Consider the following 18,713-nt stretch of genomic DNA (forward strand, 5'->3'; position numbering starts at 1 on the left):
TCATCTCCTCGCAAATCTGACCACGCATATGCAGTCTCCAACAACAAAACTTGTTAGTCACCCAACCCTAGGGATTTGGACAACTGCACGTTTTCATAGTCGCAGCTAGTGTTGCAATTCACAAAGATCCTAACACGATTGCAGCAGTAGTCATAAGTAACAATGGCATCCTTGGGCGTGTAAATCACAGCGTCAACATAAGTATTCTCTTTCAGAATCACAGCCTTTGCTTCCCTGCGCTTCTTTCCCAGCAGCTCAGGGCCTCAGGCCATGCCTTCTTGCCACCTTCAGATGCAAAAGTTTCGGAGTATTAATAAATGCAGCATCTTTTTTTATTTGTCACTGTAATGTCAAAATGAAATGGATAATTTTGTCAATGTTGAAGAAACATGAAACCAAAGTCTTACGGCAATAAGGATATGAAGGATCCTGGACCCAGCACACCGATTCAACATGGTATGACATGGTTCCTATGGAGTAGCTTTTCTTGTGTTCATGCAGTGGATGTGGGGTGAAACTTATTTATACTCAAAATTTTGTGACGGTTAAATGTTACACGATGGTCAATTGGTCAGTAACACAAAGGATCCAAGCCAGTTAATTATGAAATTAATTCAGATTCAATACAAATCTACTGAATCTCCTTAATATAATGCATATCCTTGATTATGATGTAAATGACGCATTACGTTATTACTACAACTTTTTTATGCCATATAAACAATAAATAATTATATTATGTTTTCAAGTTAGTAAAAATTTTAACCTTTCCTAAAATAAAAAAAATAAATATTGTTCTCAGCATTAACTTTGACATTAGTGTTTTTTTTCTAATATTTAGTGCATAGTTAGAAACATATGCAAATTTCAATAGATTGTTTAGGCAACAAATAATAGCCAAAACAAATAGGATTAATTAATGCACTAAGAGAACATATATCGTCAGGGTGGAGGAAAAATCCGTTGTAAAATTTTTTAGGTAACACATAGATAGAAATCAACCATCTTCTGTTGTTTGATTTTAGTATATTTTATTCGAACCCTCTACAAACAAAGTATATTTAGCACATTATTGAAACATATGCATGAACAAAAAAAGTAAAATAAAAGCATAATTTAAACTCTTTATACATAGTCCATATATGTACACATTGAATCGCTTGGATAGGAAGCATACTGAAATAAATGTGATTTGCATATTATCCAAGGTTTTTCTATACAACTATTCTCATAAACTTTTTAAAAAATAACGTTAATTATGTGGTCATTAAGTTGCACATTGAATGCCGTCGGTTGGTTTATCTAAAAACAGTAGCGATATATTCATTTGATGTTTTATCTGTGTTCAACTATTTATTTTGAAATGGTTCACTATTGAAAATATCGCCACAAGACTAACACCTGTATTTTTTTTCCTAGATGTAAAATAGTTTTATTTCAAATCTCTGCCCAGCAATTAGCAAGGAACACCTGAGTTCATGACAGACCTTCCTAACTAAGATAGTGAATAGGAATTGCCATGCTCATATGACATCCAATGGGGGGCATCCCAGCCACATCGACACCCTTGCATGGAGGCCCATCATCAAGGCGTCTCGGCAGCTTTCACTAGAGCCACATCACCCAAAATATTATTCTTTGCTAGGTACATAAGAGAGAGATTGGTGGGAACATGAGCTCCGCTCCCAAAAGAGGGAGCCAAATATGACGCAATGGGTTTGGGAAGCATTGAACTCCTTGTATTGTAGTTGTAGGGGCCGCACCTTTGTTTATATGAACTAGAAAAAGCTCCAAGCGTGGCTTTCAAGTTATTGGTCTCATCCTTGACAATTCGGTTAATCTATTTCTAATTAGGTTATAACAAATCTTGATCATCTACAATGACAAACCAAATCATATGAGGATAAGATCTCATGTACATCTAGATGTTTCTGTTAACACCAAAAACGAAAGAATAATGCACTGCCTCAAAGTAGTATTCCGTCGCGCTAGCAGCTACCACCGTGAAGCCATCCATCTAGTCTAGTCCCAGCAGGGTAATGAGTAGGGTCGGTACGTAGCGCACGCAATACCTATAGCAGTAGTCAGTAGAGGATTCAAGATAGCAAGTCTGCACTTATTAGCTGCCGCTATTTTACGGGCATATAATTGCTTATCATGTTAAGCTGATACTACTTATGTTCATGGTTCAAGTGACAACAGAGATGGTTCAAATGGCAATAAGAATTTTAAGATTGATGATTTAGACGATGATAAAGAAGGATGGGATAACAAATAGTGTTCTTCCTCGATGTTATGAAAGCCTAATGTCGATATGTATCCGTGCACCATCTTTATATCTGTTATCTATGCTTCTTTTGTGACCTCTTGTATGAAGTAGAAATGCTGTGAATAAAAACAGCCACCAGTAGCGACGTAAAATTGCAGAGTGAAGAATGCTTTATTAAGAGATGATTCTTTTGCGCGGCCTGGCAACAGTTTATTCCATTAGCAGATACCGCCTACAGGTACATGCATGTGCATCTGCAACCCTCAGCCAAGTAACCTGCGCATCATCCAACCATTGGGACTTGGAACACCGTGGAATTATCATAGTCACAGCCAGCATCGCAGTTCATAAGGAGCCTAACACGATTGCAGCAGTAGTCATCAGTAACAACGGCATCTGGCGGAGCATAGACCACAGCACTGACATGAGGATTCTCTTTCTGAATCACAGCTTTTGCTTCCATGCCCTTCTTTCCCACCAGCTCAGGCCAGGCCAACTTACTGCCTCCTACAAATGTACAAGTTTTGGAGGATTAAGACATGGAACGAGCTCAATACGGCACTGCGTGATATCGAATCGAAATGAAAACAAAGTCTTACGGCACTTGGCGTTGGAAGGATGATTGGGCTGGCAGACCCATTCAGGATGGTACGACATGGTTGCAAGTTTTTCTTGTGCAAAGTATTGTGGAAGATGTGGAGTGAAACCATATTTATACTGAAAAAATGCTGTGAATTGTTAATGCTGCATGAAGGACTCAAATGGAATTTACGAGATTATATATTCAAATTTCAATACAAATGCAGGAGATCGTACTGATAGGATGCCGGAGTAAACGAGAATCATGTTATAAATGCCATATATGAGCCAATCAATTACCTTGTGCGGTTTTAATGTTGCAGAATTTGTTTTGCCCCATAACTAAGAATAAACACGTTTATCTTAGGACTAGTGTTTTTAGTTATATTTAGCAGACGATCAAGTATGCTGATATAAATGAATTAATTGTACCATTAATAATATCCAACACAAATATGATGAATACGATTAAGATAATACATATCTGCTGCACGGACGCATATGACACACCAAACCATAATTTAGAATTCAGATGCCACGCGTATGTTGTGAAGCAAGTATCTTATGTTTTTGTCTTAGAAGACTTATTTTGCCTGCTGTACAAAAAATGTACCTTACCATCCTTCCCGTTGTCAATTTTGACAAGTACTTTGCCATTGGACGCTTCAGATGCCCGCTTGTTGAGATCCCATGGATCGTTGCATCTGTTCTGCTGCCCATAGCCTTGAGTGCAAATGCACACGTTCTTCCACGATTTCAGGGGTGACATCCTCTTGAATCTTGATAAACACACTCTCGATAGTTATTACCGCATCAGGTAAATGTGTATTTTGGAGACTGGACACCAAACACAAATATTACTGAACGGGGCAGTATCGCGTTGGCAAGTGTCTGTTGATAAAGCAAGCGCAAATCCACTACCTCCTAACAAAACAAGGGGAAAAGAGTTCGCACTCATCGAATTCAAATGGAAACGGGACATGATTCATGATATTCATCAGACATCTAGCATAGCTGCACAAACGATCTGGATCCACAAACCGCCCAGGTATCTTGAAGAGTTCAATACCAAGCCGAGAAAGCGATGGAGACATCAAGAGACACCGCACGTTTCCTCATAAGGATATTGAACATAGTGCTAACAAACTCAAAAACACCAAAATTTGCTTTCATAGAGGCAGGCAGGTACACGGGCAGATCTACTCATCGTCCTCGACAAGCTTGGTGCCCAGGCCCTTTAGCCCCTCCGGGGGGATCTCGGCGACAGTGACAAGAGAGTAGAGCTCCTCCTTGGCATCTTCCTCATCGTTCCTCTTGCGTGCAATCCTGACACGGACGCGCCTTGGCACACTGCGGATACCACTGCTCCAGATGTGCTTGTTGAGCTTCACATCGACCCTGACATCTGTGGTGCCCATCGCCTTCTGCGCAAACTTCCTGATCTCCTTGATGGCGTTGGGGGCCTTCTTCTTGAAGGTGCTGCAGCAAATCAGGTGAGCTGTCAGTTACTGATCAATTATCATATACGGACCAGAAAAACATCATAAAACAGGAGTGGCAAGCATGGAGAACAAAACTGAAGTGAAGCAACACGACCATGAAAAAACATGCAGATCAAAGCATCAAATTGAACAAGACACTGGACTAATACATCCAATGGTTGTAGGCACCAAACTCGATCGTTTGTGCACTGCTAAAGTATTGTGCAAACAACCATAAACAGATCAAGTAAAAGGACAAACTAATCATCCAGGAAACAGGAGCACAAACAGCAGCATGTCATATTATACAACACATAATAGAGCTTCAAAACATGATTCACAAGGCACCACAAGAGAATGTGACCAAAAATAAAATGGAAAACAAAAAGAAGGCATCAAATTAGAGACATTTCCTGCCCAAATGGAACACATGGTAGCATTTGAAGTAGCAACACGTGTAACGATGAGCAGATTCCACTCTGCCGGGCATGTAACTGTGCACAGCCACAAGATTTAAAAGACAGGCACCTGACTATACCCGGAAACCATACATTACAACAAGGAGCTACAACGTAATCAGAGTGCTAGTCCAATTGCAGCTACTAGTCCAAGATATAAAGATCAACCAAAGGAAATGTGCAGCCAAACAAGCTTGGCTTGCATCAACCAACCTCCAGGTGATCTATTCCCATCCATGAATATGCCATCACAAGCACAAAAGCAAGATTCACTCATGAGAGGAACAATTCATTTGTTGAGGAGCGAAAGTGGTCATGTGAACTTTTACATATTAATTTCTCAGGCTCCATGTTGAGACCTGCAACACACTCATGCACAGACTCTGATCTGTAAACCTATCTTAATTGCACTAGCCTTGCCAAATTGACATCTGGAGCAAAACTGAGCAGACAACATCATAAATAAACCACGTCAATTAAGCACGAACATAGAACACAAGGCAGCCATAGTAATGAAGGCACAAACTGCAGCCATTTGTCTTCCTAACGATGCAACAAGTAACGGGGCAAACACAGCACGCAGGGAGTTAGAGAGATTTCCTGCCCAAATGTAGCACATGGTAGCATTTGAAGACGCAACACGCGTAACGATGAGCAGATTCCGTTGTCCCGGGTAATGTAGCGTGCACAGCCACAAGATTGAAAGGCAGGCACTGGACTATACCCGGGGGCTGTAGTTGCTGAACAAACAAGAAGCTACCACACGATCAGAGAACTAGACAATTGCAGCGCGCCAGCCCAAAACGTACAGATCAATCACAAGGAAATGCGAGATCACACATGTTGAACACGACTACAAGACCCGGAGCCCAGCGCCCCACCGAGCGATTCGTTCCCATCCGAAAATCTACCGCCACGAGCAAGATCCGTTCACAGCCAGCATCGGGAAGCTCAGGAGGATGGAAGAGGCGAGAAGCACGGAGGTGTTGGCAACCATACCATCCGTGGAGGCGCTTGTGGAGGTTGATGGTGTACTCGCGGGTGATCACCTCGTCCTTCCTGGCCCCGCCAGGGCGCTGCTTCTTCTCCGACATCGCTGCCCTCCCTCCCTGCTCCCTCCGGCGGCGGCTGTAGATTAAGAAACCCTAGGTTTAGCCCCGCGAGGTCTTGCTGGATCGCGTCGTTATATTAGCGCTGAGCTTTCGCATTGGGCCGAGCCGCTCCGCCTTGGTTCCAGCGTTTGGAGGCCCACTAGTCGAGCAGTCAATTGCGGGTGAGCTCACCTCGTTGCGGACGCTATCTACGTTTTCCTTTTGTGGAAGCGTAGAACTAGTCTTACGTGTACGCTCCAGAAAAGCGCATTTTGATCATTTTTCTTTCCACCCTCGCCGCGCATTGTTTAGTCCATACAAAGACTGCATCAATGCTGGAACGGACCAGCATTGTCCTTGTTAGGTTTACATTCCAATGGCCAGTTGAAGAACAAGGTGGCATGGCATGCTTTTGCTAAATTTTCAAATTGTCTCACTATTTCGTGGCTAAAACCACAATTGCCACACATGGTAAATATCATGGCTTTGCTCTTTTTTCTTTGCATAAAATCTGTCAGTGTTAGTTTTGGCAGCAGTTAGCAAGCTGGCGAGAAATACCAGGGCAATGAATGCCGTGCAAGGTTGGGCTCACCAAAAATTGCTCTTAATCCATGGGCATCTCGCAACCCATATGGGTCAACGTTGAATTTTGTGTTAGACCAGCTTGGGTGTTTATTCAAACAAACTCTAAGAATATGACTCTTACATGACAAGAGAATATGGGCGATGAGTTGGTGTGAAATTGGGTAAGTCAAATTGGCCACATGGACACAGATGGCCAAGTTATTTTGAAACACCATTTCTATTTTTTCTTCTTAAAGGAACAGGCATGAACAGGCTTAAAACTCTATCCTGGAGAACAACTTATGCTCCCAAATAATATTATTTAATAGAAAATTGTATTTTAGGTGTATGAGTTTTGTTCTTTTAAAAAAAATATAGTACCTTGGCATTTGAAATACCGATCACGACCTATTGGCATTGCATATGCCAAAGATGCAAATTTGTTTTTTTTTTTTTGCAGTTTTCTCAATTCGTACCATCTAAAGTACAAGTTTTCCATTAAGGGAGAATATAGTTGTCATAAAGCATCTCATATATGCATTTATTGTCTACGGCAAACTTTGTCATGGAAAGCTGTAATCCGCAGAACTCACCCTGACACGTCATTTGGCTATATTATGGTCTTGCTCAAGAGTAAAACTCCTTTGGTTTTGATAGGTCTGGAAATTTTGCGTAAGGATGGGCTGTAACTTTGGTAAATCAGTCTATATGACTTTGGTCCTGTGAGGCCTAGCGCAACATTTTTCAAAGCTGAAGGGAATTTAGCTATAAGCTATTGGCCGCCACAACAGTCGCTAAACCCTACCTAGCAGTAGCTGAAAAGCTGAATTGATTTACAAATTACGACAGCAGGTTGAAAATCTCGAGAAATGCAAGGAATCCTGCCGTTGAATTCAAACGCGCCATGCATGGTGCACATAATTGATCAAAGCATTCCACAAAACTCAAAAAAGAAAAAGTTAAGTTGGTCCAAGCAGAGTGTATGTGCATCTACTCCCGGAAAATCCGGATCGATCAGAGCTTGTGGCCTACTGTTTCAGGTCTGGTCTCTTCTTGTATTGCTGTCTTGCAGACTTGCAGCCCAGCTACCTTGTCTCTGTTGATATCAAAGTGACAGTGTTTGGGTGAAGCATATGCATTTGGCATGGCTATATATTCCTTTTGAGGTTGAGGTAGGTTCCATAGCTCCAACATACTGCCTACATGATCCAAAACTGCAACGAGATTCCGCCTATCTGTAGTCTTGGATGCATTAGACCACCAATGAACTTCTGTCACCACTCATTTGGATGGCAAAGATTCACTTCAACAGTATGGTCATTGCCTGACAGGAATATACTAGTACTATTCAAGTGTCAAGGTAACTAACCAGATTTACTCTAAGCAATACATAGCGTTACCATTGGTACTATTGTCTCCTTTTCTCTATAAATAGCCACTGGCCGTGCGAGGATGCACACACAAGTCTGTCAGTACTCTCTAGTCACCTTCCGCCTTCTCGATCTAGCCATGAAGCTTTGGAGGTCTTCCCTTTTCTCATACCCACAAGGGCACCCTAGTCGACTGCCAATTAAGAGGTTGAATATGATGGTCCTCTGTGATCTCTGAACTCTTGGATGACGCTATCCCAAATGAGCTTTTGGTTGAGCCTACAATCTTTTCCTGCCATGTAACATTGGGCGCTTCTTCATCTTCTTTATGGAGGATGGGGAAATCCTTATGTTAGTGATTGTCAGGCTATTGGCCTTGCAAGGCCAAGGTTCTGGCTTGCTGCATGGCAGGCAGTGCTGCTGATCCATGATGATAGGCTCACCCCTTATGTTGACTATCCCTTCTGAGCTTGTAAAAAGTTTCGTTTAAGAGTTTGAACTCTCTCTCTCTCTCTCTCTCTCTCTCTCTCATTCATTTGTAGTGAACTAGTGATTTGATTCCCTCAAGGTAGTAAATCTGGTCATGTTAATATTTATGCCCTTTTTCTGCACAATTCTATAATAATAGATCTTGGTTTTGAGACGTTCTTGCAACTATTGGTTCTTCTTTGCCGATCACGATTTTATCAACGTGAAATTCAACAGGCATACTCTGAAAATCTCGAGGGTGTTGCTGAAATGCTCTGTATGCATCTACAATGTGTGATACCCACTGATGTTCCTTGTTTCTTTTTCATCATGAGCTTTACAGTGTTTCTTAGCAATCTCTAAAGAGCCATGCTTAGTCACGTTATGCCCCCCATTCATACAAAAAATAAAAGAACATTGCGTGACTTTTTTTTCAACTGACAAAAAAAGCCTAAAACTCTCATTACAGAGAAGGCTTGTATTGTTAGAGGATGATGCAGAGGAGATTTTTGCCTTTCTCCACATGGAGATCTGAATTCTAGTCATGGTTGTGGATTAGATGATTTTTGCAACAATGCAGATGGGCAACATATAGTTTCTTAAGTGGAACAACCATGATCGATGAAAAGTATCTTACCGTTCTTTGATGTTGTTAATTGTTAACATTTCTCTGCAAGTGGTACGGTTCTAATTCTAGTTATGATTTTGCGATAATCACGGGCACTATCCAGAAACGGATAAATTCTTGATCAGGACAACCATATCTATATTCTCAATTTACAGCAGGTTCTTCTGTTCATATATCAATTGTCAGTTAAGTAATGAGATAGCTTGGTGAAGTCAGTAGTCGCTTAATATGTGTCATTCGCTTGCCTGATTAAACTATCATTTCAGACGCTCTACCGTTATGAACGTCTGATCATAACACTCTCTCTTGGAAGCTGTTCATAATACAAAATTACATAGTTCTAACTTATCATAACATATTGTTGTAGTTTGTTGACTTGAAGCGACAGCTGGTTCCGCTGTCTTTGGATACCAATTATCAGGTAAAGAATGGAGTTATGAGAAGCCATTTTGAATATCAATGACCAATGGCTTAATTTGTGGCATTCGGTTGCCTGAAACCAGCACTATAGTTGTTCCACGCCACATATGCTACGAGAAAAAGCCCAATTTAAACTAACTGTTTACTATAAACCTAGCATTGGTATCCCTTGATTTTGAAACTGGAGCATATCACCCGACTTGATCAATCACTTTTGCTCATGATAAATAAAAATGTAAAAAAAAATAAAATGCCAGAAAGCAGAAACGATAACAGCGTAATTCAAACAAATGGGTATATTGATTAATTTCCAACTTTCACCTCCGCTCCTCCCCTCTTTACAGGTGGAAATTAACATAGACGGGGGAGAAACGGCAAGGCAAATCAAATGAATAGATCAATCAACATGGCCAAATAATCCAGATTAAACCCAAATTAAGGTACATGTATATATATAAAACATGAATAGAACTGAACCGCAGCCATGCGCATGCTTCCTCCTCCTCGATCCTCTAGCAGTTTATTACTGGAGGTAGTAGGCGAAGAAGGAGAGCACGGAGGCGCCGAGCACCGCGCCGACGGCCGGGAAGGCGGCCGAGGAGGCGCTGGTGGGCGCGGGCGCCGGGGCGTCGGCGGCGAGGGCCACGGTGGCCGAGGCGGCGGCCACAAGGACGGCGCAGGCGACCTTCTTCATCTCCATCTACCACGGCTTGCCGAGGATCGCTAGCTGTCGTCGGTCGGAGAAGGGCTGATTGATTAGCAAGCCTGATCAAGGACGATCACACTTGCTAATATTCCTGCCGCGCCCTTGCTTGCAGCTAGCTTGCCTGGGGGGAGGAGGGCAGGGGGGCGGGGTGGGCTCTTATAGCTTGGATTGGTTGGAGGAGACGAGGGGTAGGTAGGTGGTGGGGTGGCCGCCATGTGGGGGAAGGAGCGACGTGCGGGCATGTGCGATGAGTGGACGGGAGGTTTGTTGGGGACGAACTGCAGCTGTTCCAACGGAACGAGTCCCTCCTCTCCTTGGACGCGTTTGACTGTGTATCTCCTCTTGGCGCGTGAGATTAGTGGGCCTAATTCATCATAGGAAACTGGAAGCTAATTTGGGAGCTAGTAGCTGGCCCGTACTACCATGGCAGTTGATCTCTCGCTGTAGTTGAAGGTTTCAGAAGTCAGAATGCTGGTACTGCCACGCGGCATCAACCACTGCCCCAAAATCGAGTAGTAGACGATGATCGGAAAAAAATGGCAGTAATAAAAAGATCTAGAACAATCGTGTCATGACGTGAGGCACTCGACAGACTTGGAATTTGCTGGACCAGTTGCCATGCATTCGTGTTTCTCTGATCCTCTTTTCTTACAAGAAAGTATTGTAATTTAACTGGATTTTGCAACATATGGAAGCCGGCCTCATGGTTCCCAAGGCTGGCAAAGAGGATGTTGACAACTTGTCGATGCCGTTTGTCCTTGCTGGCCTGCAAAGCCGCAAGCACAAAACCAGTTCAACGACGACCCTGCTCAATCAATGGTAATGACGCTGGCCATCTGTTGGCATCTCCATTTGTCTCATGGTTTCTTTGTGAGGCCAAATTCTTCAATGTTGTGGCTCTAGTTTACAATTTTGTTTTCTCTCAACTACGGTGCCGTCACCCAAGGTATGTACAAGACAACTGGTTTGGGAAAGGGGGGTAAGGAAACTCATCAAGCTGAAATTAATTAAAGTTTCAAATAAACCATCAAGTTTACAGACAAATCAAAGCAAAAATGGAACGGCCGTCAACGATGTTCGATTAGTCCTGATCAGGCAGGCAACGCAAGCTCTGGAGTCGGCAGCCATTCGCCATCATGAGGAGTTGAGGACAACCCATGCCATTTGCTAGCTTGCCACCCGGTCGAAGGTCGGGGGGGTTAGTACGCGTGCAGCCTGAAGCAGCAGCAGGCTCCGTTCACGCATGTGCAGCAGGTGGTGCCGACGAAACACATCCGTGATCCGTACGCTCGGTTGCAATGTTAAACACTCGGCTTAACCGACCAATTAGCACCATGCATACGCTACTAATCATCCTGACAGCTAGCTAGCTAGAGAGCGATTCTTTTGTGCATGGCATGACGGCAGGCAGGAGACAGACAGGATAAACTACCAGTACTCTTATCTCTATCTCTTACAAAGCTAGTACGTACAGATTCGAGTAAGGGATCCCTGCTTGTAATAAGCTTGAATGCTCTTGCAAGTTTGGAAAGAAGAGGGAGAAGAAAGGGAAAAAAAAGCCTCTTTACGACGCACAATACTACCACTTGGTAGTGTGTATAATAGAAAAGATCCAACCATCCATTAGAAGGGGTAAGATTGTTATTAGTAATTTAATATAAATTAAGGATAATTTTTTGTAATTCTGTCTATTGCAACCATTTTTGGCATATTGGAACACTTTTAGGCTAGTGGTGTAGGGGTGAAATTTTGTAGTGAAATGATTTGAACATATTACTCTTATACTATCTATACTACCTAGATATACTACCTCATACTACTAATCAGAGCCTGTTTAGATCACGCCGTAAAGGCAAAATTTTTTGCAAAAACGGCGTTTTTGTCTTTACGCATCTAAACGGACCGGCGCATTTTTTTTTTCATTTGAACCCCGTAAACGCAAAATTTTTTTGCGACGGAATCTTGCCAATTTGAAGTACTAAATAAAGTCTATTTACAAAACTTTTTCAAAGATGGGTTGTAAATCGCGAGACGAATCTAATGATGCTAATCAATCCATGATTAAACAATAATTAGCGGATGGTTACTGTAGCATCACTGTTGCAAACATGGATTAAGTAGCCTCATTAGATTCGTCTCGCGATTTACAGCCCATCCATGCAAAAAGTTTTATAAATAGACTTCATTTAGTACTTCAAATTGGCAAGATTTCTTCAAAAATTTTGCGTTTACGGCTTTTTTGCGTTTACGGGGTGAGAGCTGTAAACACAAAAACGTAAACTTTTACACCCCCATTTTGCGTTTACACCTTTTTGCGTTTACAGGTGAACTAAACAGGCCCTCAATGTTTCAGTGGTATAGAAAAAATCTCGACCGTTCGATGTTTATATACGAGTTCTTTTCAGACAGTATATAGTCGTATTGTACGCCGTAAAAATCTAAAAAAAATACGTTTGCAGCAGCTACTCAGGGTGGTTGAGTGAGTGAGTGGCCAACCCAATTAGAGATCATGTTCGTCTCAGCCTGGATCGACAAATAAATCAGGCCGCCCAGGCCCAAGTGCGCCGGCCCTTTTTCTACCCAAGGTAAGCGTCTTTGGACTTGTTTTATCCTTTTTTCTCTGGTGGATTCACGATTCAGCGTCTTTAGACTTTTAACCGCCTCCCTTTTGCAAAGAAAACGAGAGTGAGTTACTAGTGCGGTCGTAACCGCAAGTCCGCAACGCGTTCGGCGAGCCGCCACCACCACTCATCCAGCCCAGCGCCTCCGCGTGCAGCCGGCTGAACCCCACAAGCCACGACCCCACGACACGGACCCAGCCCCTTCCCCGTGTCGGTGGCGTCGTGCCAACCTGCCGCCGCGCGTCGGGCCAACGCACCCGGCCGGACCCCGCGGCGTCCAGGCGGCGCACCCCGCGCGCGAGCCGTGGGCGCGCTCCGCGTCAAACCGGCCCGCCCGTCCCCACGCGGAAACTTTGCCGAGCCGCCTCGCGACCATGAACAAACGAGCGCGTCTCGCCGCGCCGTGGCGTGCCCCCCGCGGAACGCAACGCGCGGGCACGGAGCGGAGAGAAACCCGCGACCGCGACCGCCGAACCCACGGCGCCCGCCGCGGGCGACGGCCTATATAAACCGCGCGCACAGCACCCTCCTGCTCCCTCATCCCAGCATCGCAGCACACACACCGCGCGCCCCGCCGCCGCCAGAGCAGAGTCCGCTTCGCGCTACTAGCAGGTTTCAAGCTCTCTCTCGGCCCCGATGGCTCCCCGCGCCGCCGCCGCCGCCGTGCTGCTCCTCGCCGTGGCCATGCTCGCCGCCTGCGCGTCCGCGCAGGAGTTCACCACGGCGCCCTCGTCCGCGCCCGCGCCCGCGCCGGTCGCCGGGGCGGCGTCTGCTCCGGCGGCCTCCGCCGTGGCCGTGGCGTCGTCCGCGCTGGTATCCCTGCTCGTGGCCGCGCTGATGCAGTAGGACCAGGCGTGTGACGCCGCTTGTATTACATACTAGTAGGAATACGTAGCTTTCTCTTGCAGATTTGAGTCGTGCGAGGCCTTGCTGCTATTCGTTATTCTTTTTGTACCATATATATGTATCTCGTACTATGTATACTCTGTGCCTTACATACATATGAATAAAGTTGGATGACCTTGTCGTCCTCTCCTATGAAAATTTGTTTGTGGGTTCCTTGCAAATCAAAAGCTTTTGATACTCACTTCTGCTTCTTCAAGGATTTTTCTTTTTAACTCCGTCATGAATGCAATAGGATGGAGGACGGGTTAGTTCGGCCCGATTTTTTTTATGAAACAGGAGGAGGATTCCGTACTGATTATATATATATTGAAACATAAAACAAAACACAGGATACAAAAGGATTCTAGCGTCTTTAAGAGACAAAGAAAGAGAGAAAGAAAATAAGAAAAATTACAATAAGGCTTTCAGCCATTCACTACCGAAAAAAAGATCTTTGCCGAGTGTTAAGTATTTTGCCGAATGTTTTTTTCGGGCACTCGGCAAAGAGCGTCTTTGCCAAGTGACTTTTTCTGACACTCGGCAAAGATAATTTTCAAATCATATTTTGAAGTAGTAAACTAATTCAAATAAAAATATTTTCAACTACAAAGTTGTATAACTCGTCAAGATGCACAATTCTTATTTTGGACATTTCTTCATTTAACAAAATAAATGTAAATTTATTCGCAAAACATATATATCTCTCTCGTAGTTTATGAAACTATAAGAGAGATATATAAGATTTGTGAACAATATTAGAATTATCATATTAGAATTATCATATCAGATGAAGAAATAACAAAACAACCAAAATAAACTTTGTAGATCTTGAGAAGTTATAAGATTTTGCAGTTGGCAACATTTTAATTTGAAGTCATCTTATTAACAAAAACTACATCTGAATATAGAAAATTTAAAATTCGAATTTTGCAAATGATCTTGAATGGAAAAACCATCAAAATTAAAGTTGTAGATCTCAAAAAGTTATGAAAGTTTGTAGTTGACAACTTTTTGATTTGAAATCATTGTGTCATATTAAAATACATTTGAAGTTTTCAAATTTGAAGTTCAAATTTTGTAAACGATCTCGGATGAAGAAACTACCAAAATAAAAGTTGTAGATCTCGAAAAATTATGCCACTTTGTTGTTAACAACTTTTTCATTTGAATTTAGTTATTATCTCAAACAAATAATTTACACTCGGTTAATTATAATATGTGGAGAATAAAAACGTAATGTTGACACACGTGGTTCAATGGTGCAGTGGTAGAGGGAGTTGTTTGTGTGCAGGAGGTCGTGAGTTTGAATCATATCATCGACAACTTATGAAAAATTGCTGAAAAAAAATATGCAACCCATTAGATGTGTAACTGGTTGGCTGTGCATGCTTCCCCTAATTTTTTTTCCTGTTTCATCTTTTGGATTTTTTTCCGATTTACATTTTGCCGAGTGCTTCTTTTTGCCGAGTGCTTTTTGGCACTCGGCAAAGACGTCTTTGCTGAGTACCCTTTGCCGAGTGTTACACTCGGCAAAGCCTTTGCCGAGTGTAATCGGAGCTTTGCCGAGTGTCCCCTGATTCCGGTAGTGATTCAGACGTCACTGCTTTGTGTCTCGATTTTGCTCTTAGTTTGGCACGATTTTACTGTGAACCCTGGATAATCCGGTGCCAAGACCAAGGCTATCATCGGAGCATCTAGTATAAAGACGACCTTAGGGACTTAGACAAAGATGCCTCTAAATTTTTGAATCCGGTACAAGCATCCGGTCACAGACGACCCAGAAGCAAGAAAAATGTGTCTTTCAATTCTAAGTGCGATAAAAGCATGTGCCCATTGAATACATGTGTGAAGTCCCTTTCAAAATCTGCCGGAATGATGATTTCGCTTCATCTTTACAATGTTGCCAGTAGCATGCTGTATTCCACTAGTGCAGAAAAAACCTTTTATCCACCCCTTTAGTCCCGACTGAGGTTGGATCCGGGACTAGTGAAAATATTAGTTTCGGATCCAATGGGTAGGGTGGCGGGAGTACTCTTTAGTCCCGGTTGGTCCCCTTTAGTCCCAGTTGTTGTTACAATCCGGACTAAAAATCCTCCAGGGATTAGTTTAAAAGAATAGCATAGCAACTAAAGTCACATGTGCTATGTAGGTAGGGTGGCAAGAAAGTTATATGCGAGGCAAGAGGTCTCGAATTTGAATCCCGCGGGGCATAAAATTTTTTAAGCGTCACGGACCTTTTAGTCCTGGTTGACATTAGGTGCAGGCATGGCATCAAAGAAATTTGTGGTTATCCTGCAATGCCATGGTGACCTCGAAATTAAAGGGCCACAGACAAGGATAAAAAAGATTGGGTATGGTTGAGAAAAAGCCCCAATCACTTTCATTTTCACATTTGTACTTGAAATCAAAGTCAACATCTGGAAAGCCATGTATGAAAATAATATCGGGTATATATAATGGGATGTCGAGACCTTAATCTGGGATGTAAAAATTGGAGCAATCGGATCTCAGTCATGTTGATAAATGGTTCTGGGAGTAATAACTAGTACATGAACACATAATAGTGCGGGCATGATTTCAAATGTTTAACTAAGCATGGCTGAACAATAAGAGTTTGTTTCATGTTAAGCCATTTTTAATTTATTTATTAGCATATTGCTCTAGCTTTCTCCTAAACGTTGGGAAAAAAGACCACAAAACCGCAAGCGCACTAGGAAAGAAACACATTGTTGGACATATATGAGAATAAAATATTGAAAGGTCACTTAAAATATTGTGAAGTCACTTAAAAATCATGGCTCACACTGGACGACAAAAGCAATATTGCCGTGGGCTTGGCGCGCAACGTCTCTGCTGTGGCTGAGAAACTAACGGCCCAAAGCAGCGGGGAGCTCAGTTCTCAAAGTTTGTCTCAACGACCAGCGTAGAGTGAGCGAAAGAAAGAGTCAGCTAACCCAGGCCATATAGGAAGGGGTGGCCACGTTGAGGCCCAATAGCTTCTTATCTTTGGGCTTACAGAACAGTGGGCCTTAGGATAAGAACAGGAAAACGTAGTGATTCCCAGTCCAAATATGGGACATCAAGAAAAATACACTTTTCCCTATTTTCATGGTATTTTCCTAGGCAAGAAAAATACGATAACGGTTGGATTGGAGGTTTCCTTGTTTTCACACCTACAGACCGTCGTCAAGTTGTGCTCTATCAAATACATGACATAGTAGAGTATATTGTGGATGTATATATATATACTATATATATACTCGCGTGTAGCTACTCTCACCATCAGTATACCAATATATGTGTCCATATACTCATTTATCACTTTGATTATATTCATATACTAATTCTAAGATACTTGAAAAGGATATATAAAAAAATTCAAAAGCACCCCTATTTTTTAATATATTATGATTATATCTTAATACTAGTATATGAAAATTAGTATGTCCACATACTGCATGTATGGTCATATACCCAATGTATATACCATCATAGATGTTCTAGTATAATCATATACTTCATGTATATACTCTTCGTTGGATCAGATACGTCCTACGTCATGAGATACACATGTGAGAGTAGCTACAAGTGCGTGTAGAATGGATTTTTCCTATATATATGCACGTGAAGTATATGATCATTCTAGAACATCTATGATGGTATATATGTTGTATATGTAACCATACATACAACATGTGGATATATTAATTTTTATACACTAGTACTAAGATATAATTATAATATATTTAAAAAAGGTTGCTTTTGAAATTTTTTGTATATATTCTTTTGAAGTATTTTAGAATTACTACATGAACATACTCAAAGTGATAAATAAGTATGCGAATATACGCACAATAATATATTGATGATGAGAGTAGTTACACGCGAGTGAGTTAACTCTCTCTATATATACTATAGAAACTCATGTATTTGATTTTTGAAGCTATGCACAAACATCGAGCTCCCAGTAAACCCAAGAATAATCAGCTCAGCATAGGACTTGTTTGGCATATCAATATGCACAAGCACTACCCCCTCATGCATGATGGGATCAATAGGTCAGTACGTATATGCGCCAAGGAGAACCGGAAATTCCGTTCATCGCATATGCTACTCCACGCAATTCAATTGCAGAAGGGAGTGCCGGCCGCTGCGGCCGCCGCTCGGGCTTGCGCGGCAGGAGGAGTGGGAGCCAGGGGAGGGGGGAGGGGGTGGAGTGCCCGCCGGCAAGGGGTGGGAGGTGGGGGAGCGACCGCCGGCGAGGTCGCTGGCGGCCAGGGTGGTGGTTGAAGTAGCGGAGCTTAGGGTTTCAGATTTCGGGTTTCGGGAGGGTGGGTTGCCGGGGGACGGTGGTCATCGACGACCTTAGAAGAGGGAGGAGGAAGGGAAGAACGGCGGCGGTGGGACGCTGCTGCCGGGGGCGGCGGCTGCACAGCCGGTGGGCCGGGACCGGGGCGGGGCGGGGCGGGGCGGGGCGTGGAAGCTAGACGATGGGCGAGGGCGGGGCAGGCACCGAGCGGTGGGATCTGGCGGCGGAAGCCATCGGAGACTGGGAAGACAACCGGTGGCGGGGCAAGCATCTTCTACGACGCGTCGCTCCCCACTCGCATATGCGGGGAATAGAACCCCCAGTCCATCACAGAATGTTAGGTGTACTATTAGCGCCTTCGGGCCACTGGGCGAGCTTCACTTCGGAGATGGTGAAGAGGTGTGCGTGGCGGTGAAGACCCGAAATCAGAATTGTAGAAAACATGCAATCAGGAGTACATGTTATTGATCTGACCTTTCGGAATTTGGAGATGACCATTATTACACCGGTGAGCTAGGCGTTCTCCTGGATCAGCAAGCATGCACTATTGGTGGAGGCGCAACGGCCAATTTTTGTCCAGATCATGCGCCCAGCGCCCATCTTATTTTTGACTCTTGCTGATATGTTCCCCGTCACCGATTCCAAGATATACAGCCCCGATATGAATTGCGTATGTGATAGATATTGTCGAAGAAACATTATATTCAACAATTGGCTTGGTCATTTGGTGAAGAAAAGTCAACGAGAGTCAGTAACAAGCCACCGCCGGCTAGGCTACGGTCAACCGAATACACATGCATGGCATTAGATTTAGAGAGGGAAAGTCACTTCACATGAGGCACCTGAATGACAATGACCTCTGGC

At 43.2% G+C, this 18,713-nt stretch overlaps 1 protein-coding gene across 1 annotated transcript; it reads right to left on the bottom strand.

Annotated features, from left to right (window-relative positions):
- Positions 1–3,810: 3,810 nt before the first annotated feature.
- On the bottom strand, positions 3,811–5,952 carry LOC112891191 (60S ribosomal protein L31-like). Its single transcript, XM_025958123.1, has 2 exons — positions 5,787–5,952; positions 3,811–4,327 (listed from the first exon to the last, which is right to left on the bottom strand). Exons 1-2 carry the CDS (start codon positions 5,879–5,881, stop codon positions 4,048–4,050), a joined length of 375 nt encoding a protein of 124 aa, XP_025813908.1. The 5' UTR covers positions 5,882–5,952; the 3' UTR covers positions 3,811–4,047.
- Between the last annotated feature and the right edge of the window lie 12,761 nt (positions 5,953–18,713).

The sequence above is a fragment of the Panicum hallii genome, chromosome 4 (genome assembly GCF_002211085.1).
Source record: "Panicum hallii strain FIL2 chromosome 4, PHallii_v3.1, whole genome shotgun sequence".
NCBI classification, from domain to species: Eukaryota; Viridiplantae; Streptophyta; class Magnoliopsida; order Poales; family Poaceae; genus Panicum; species Panicum hallii.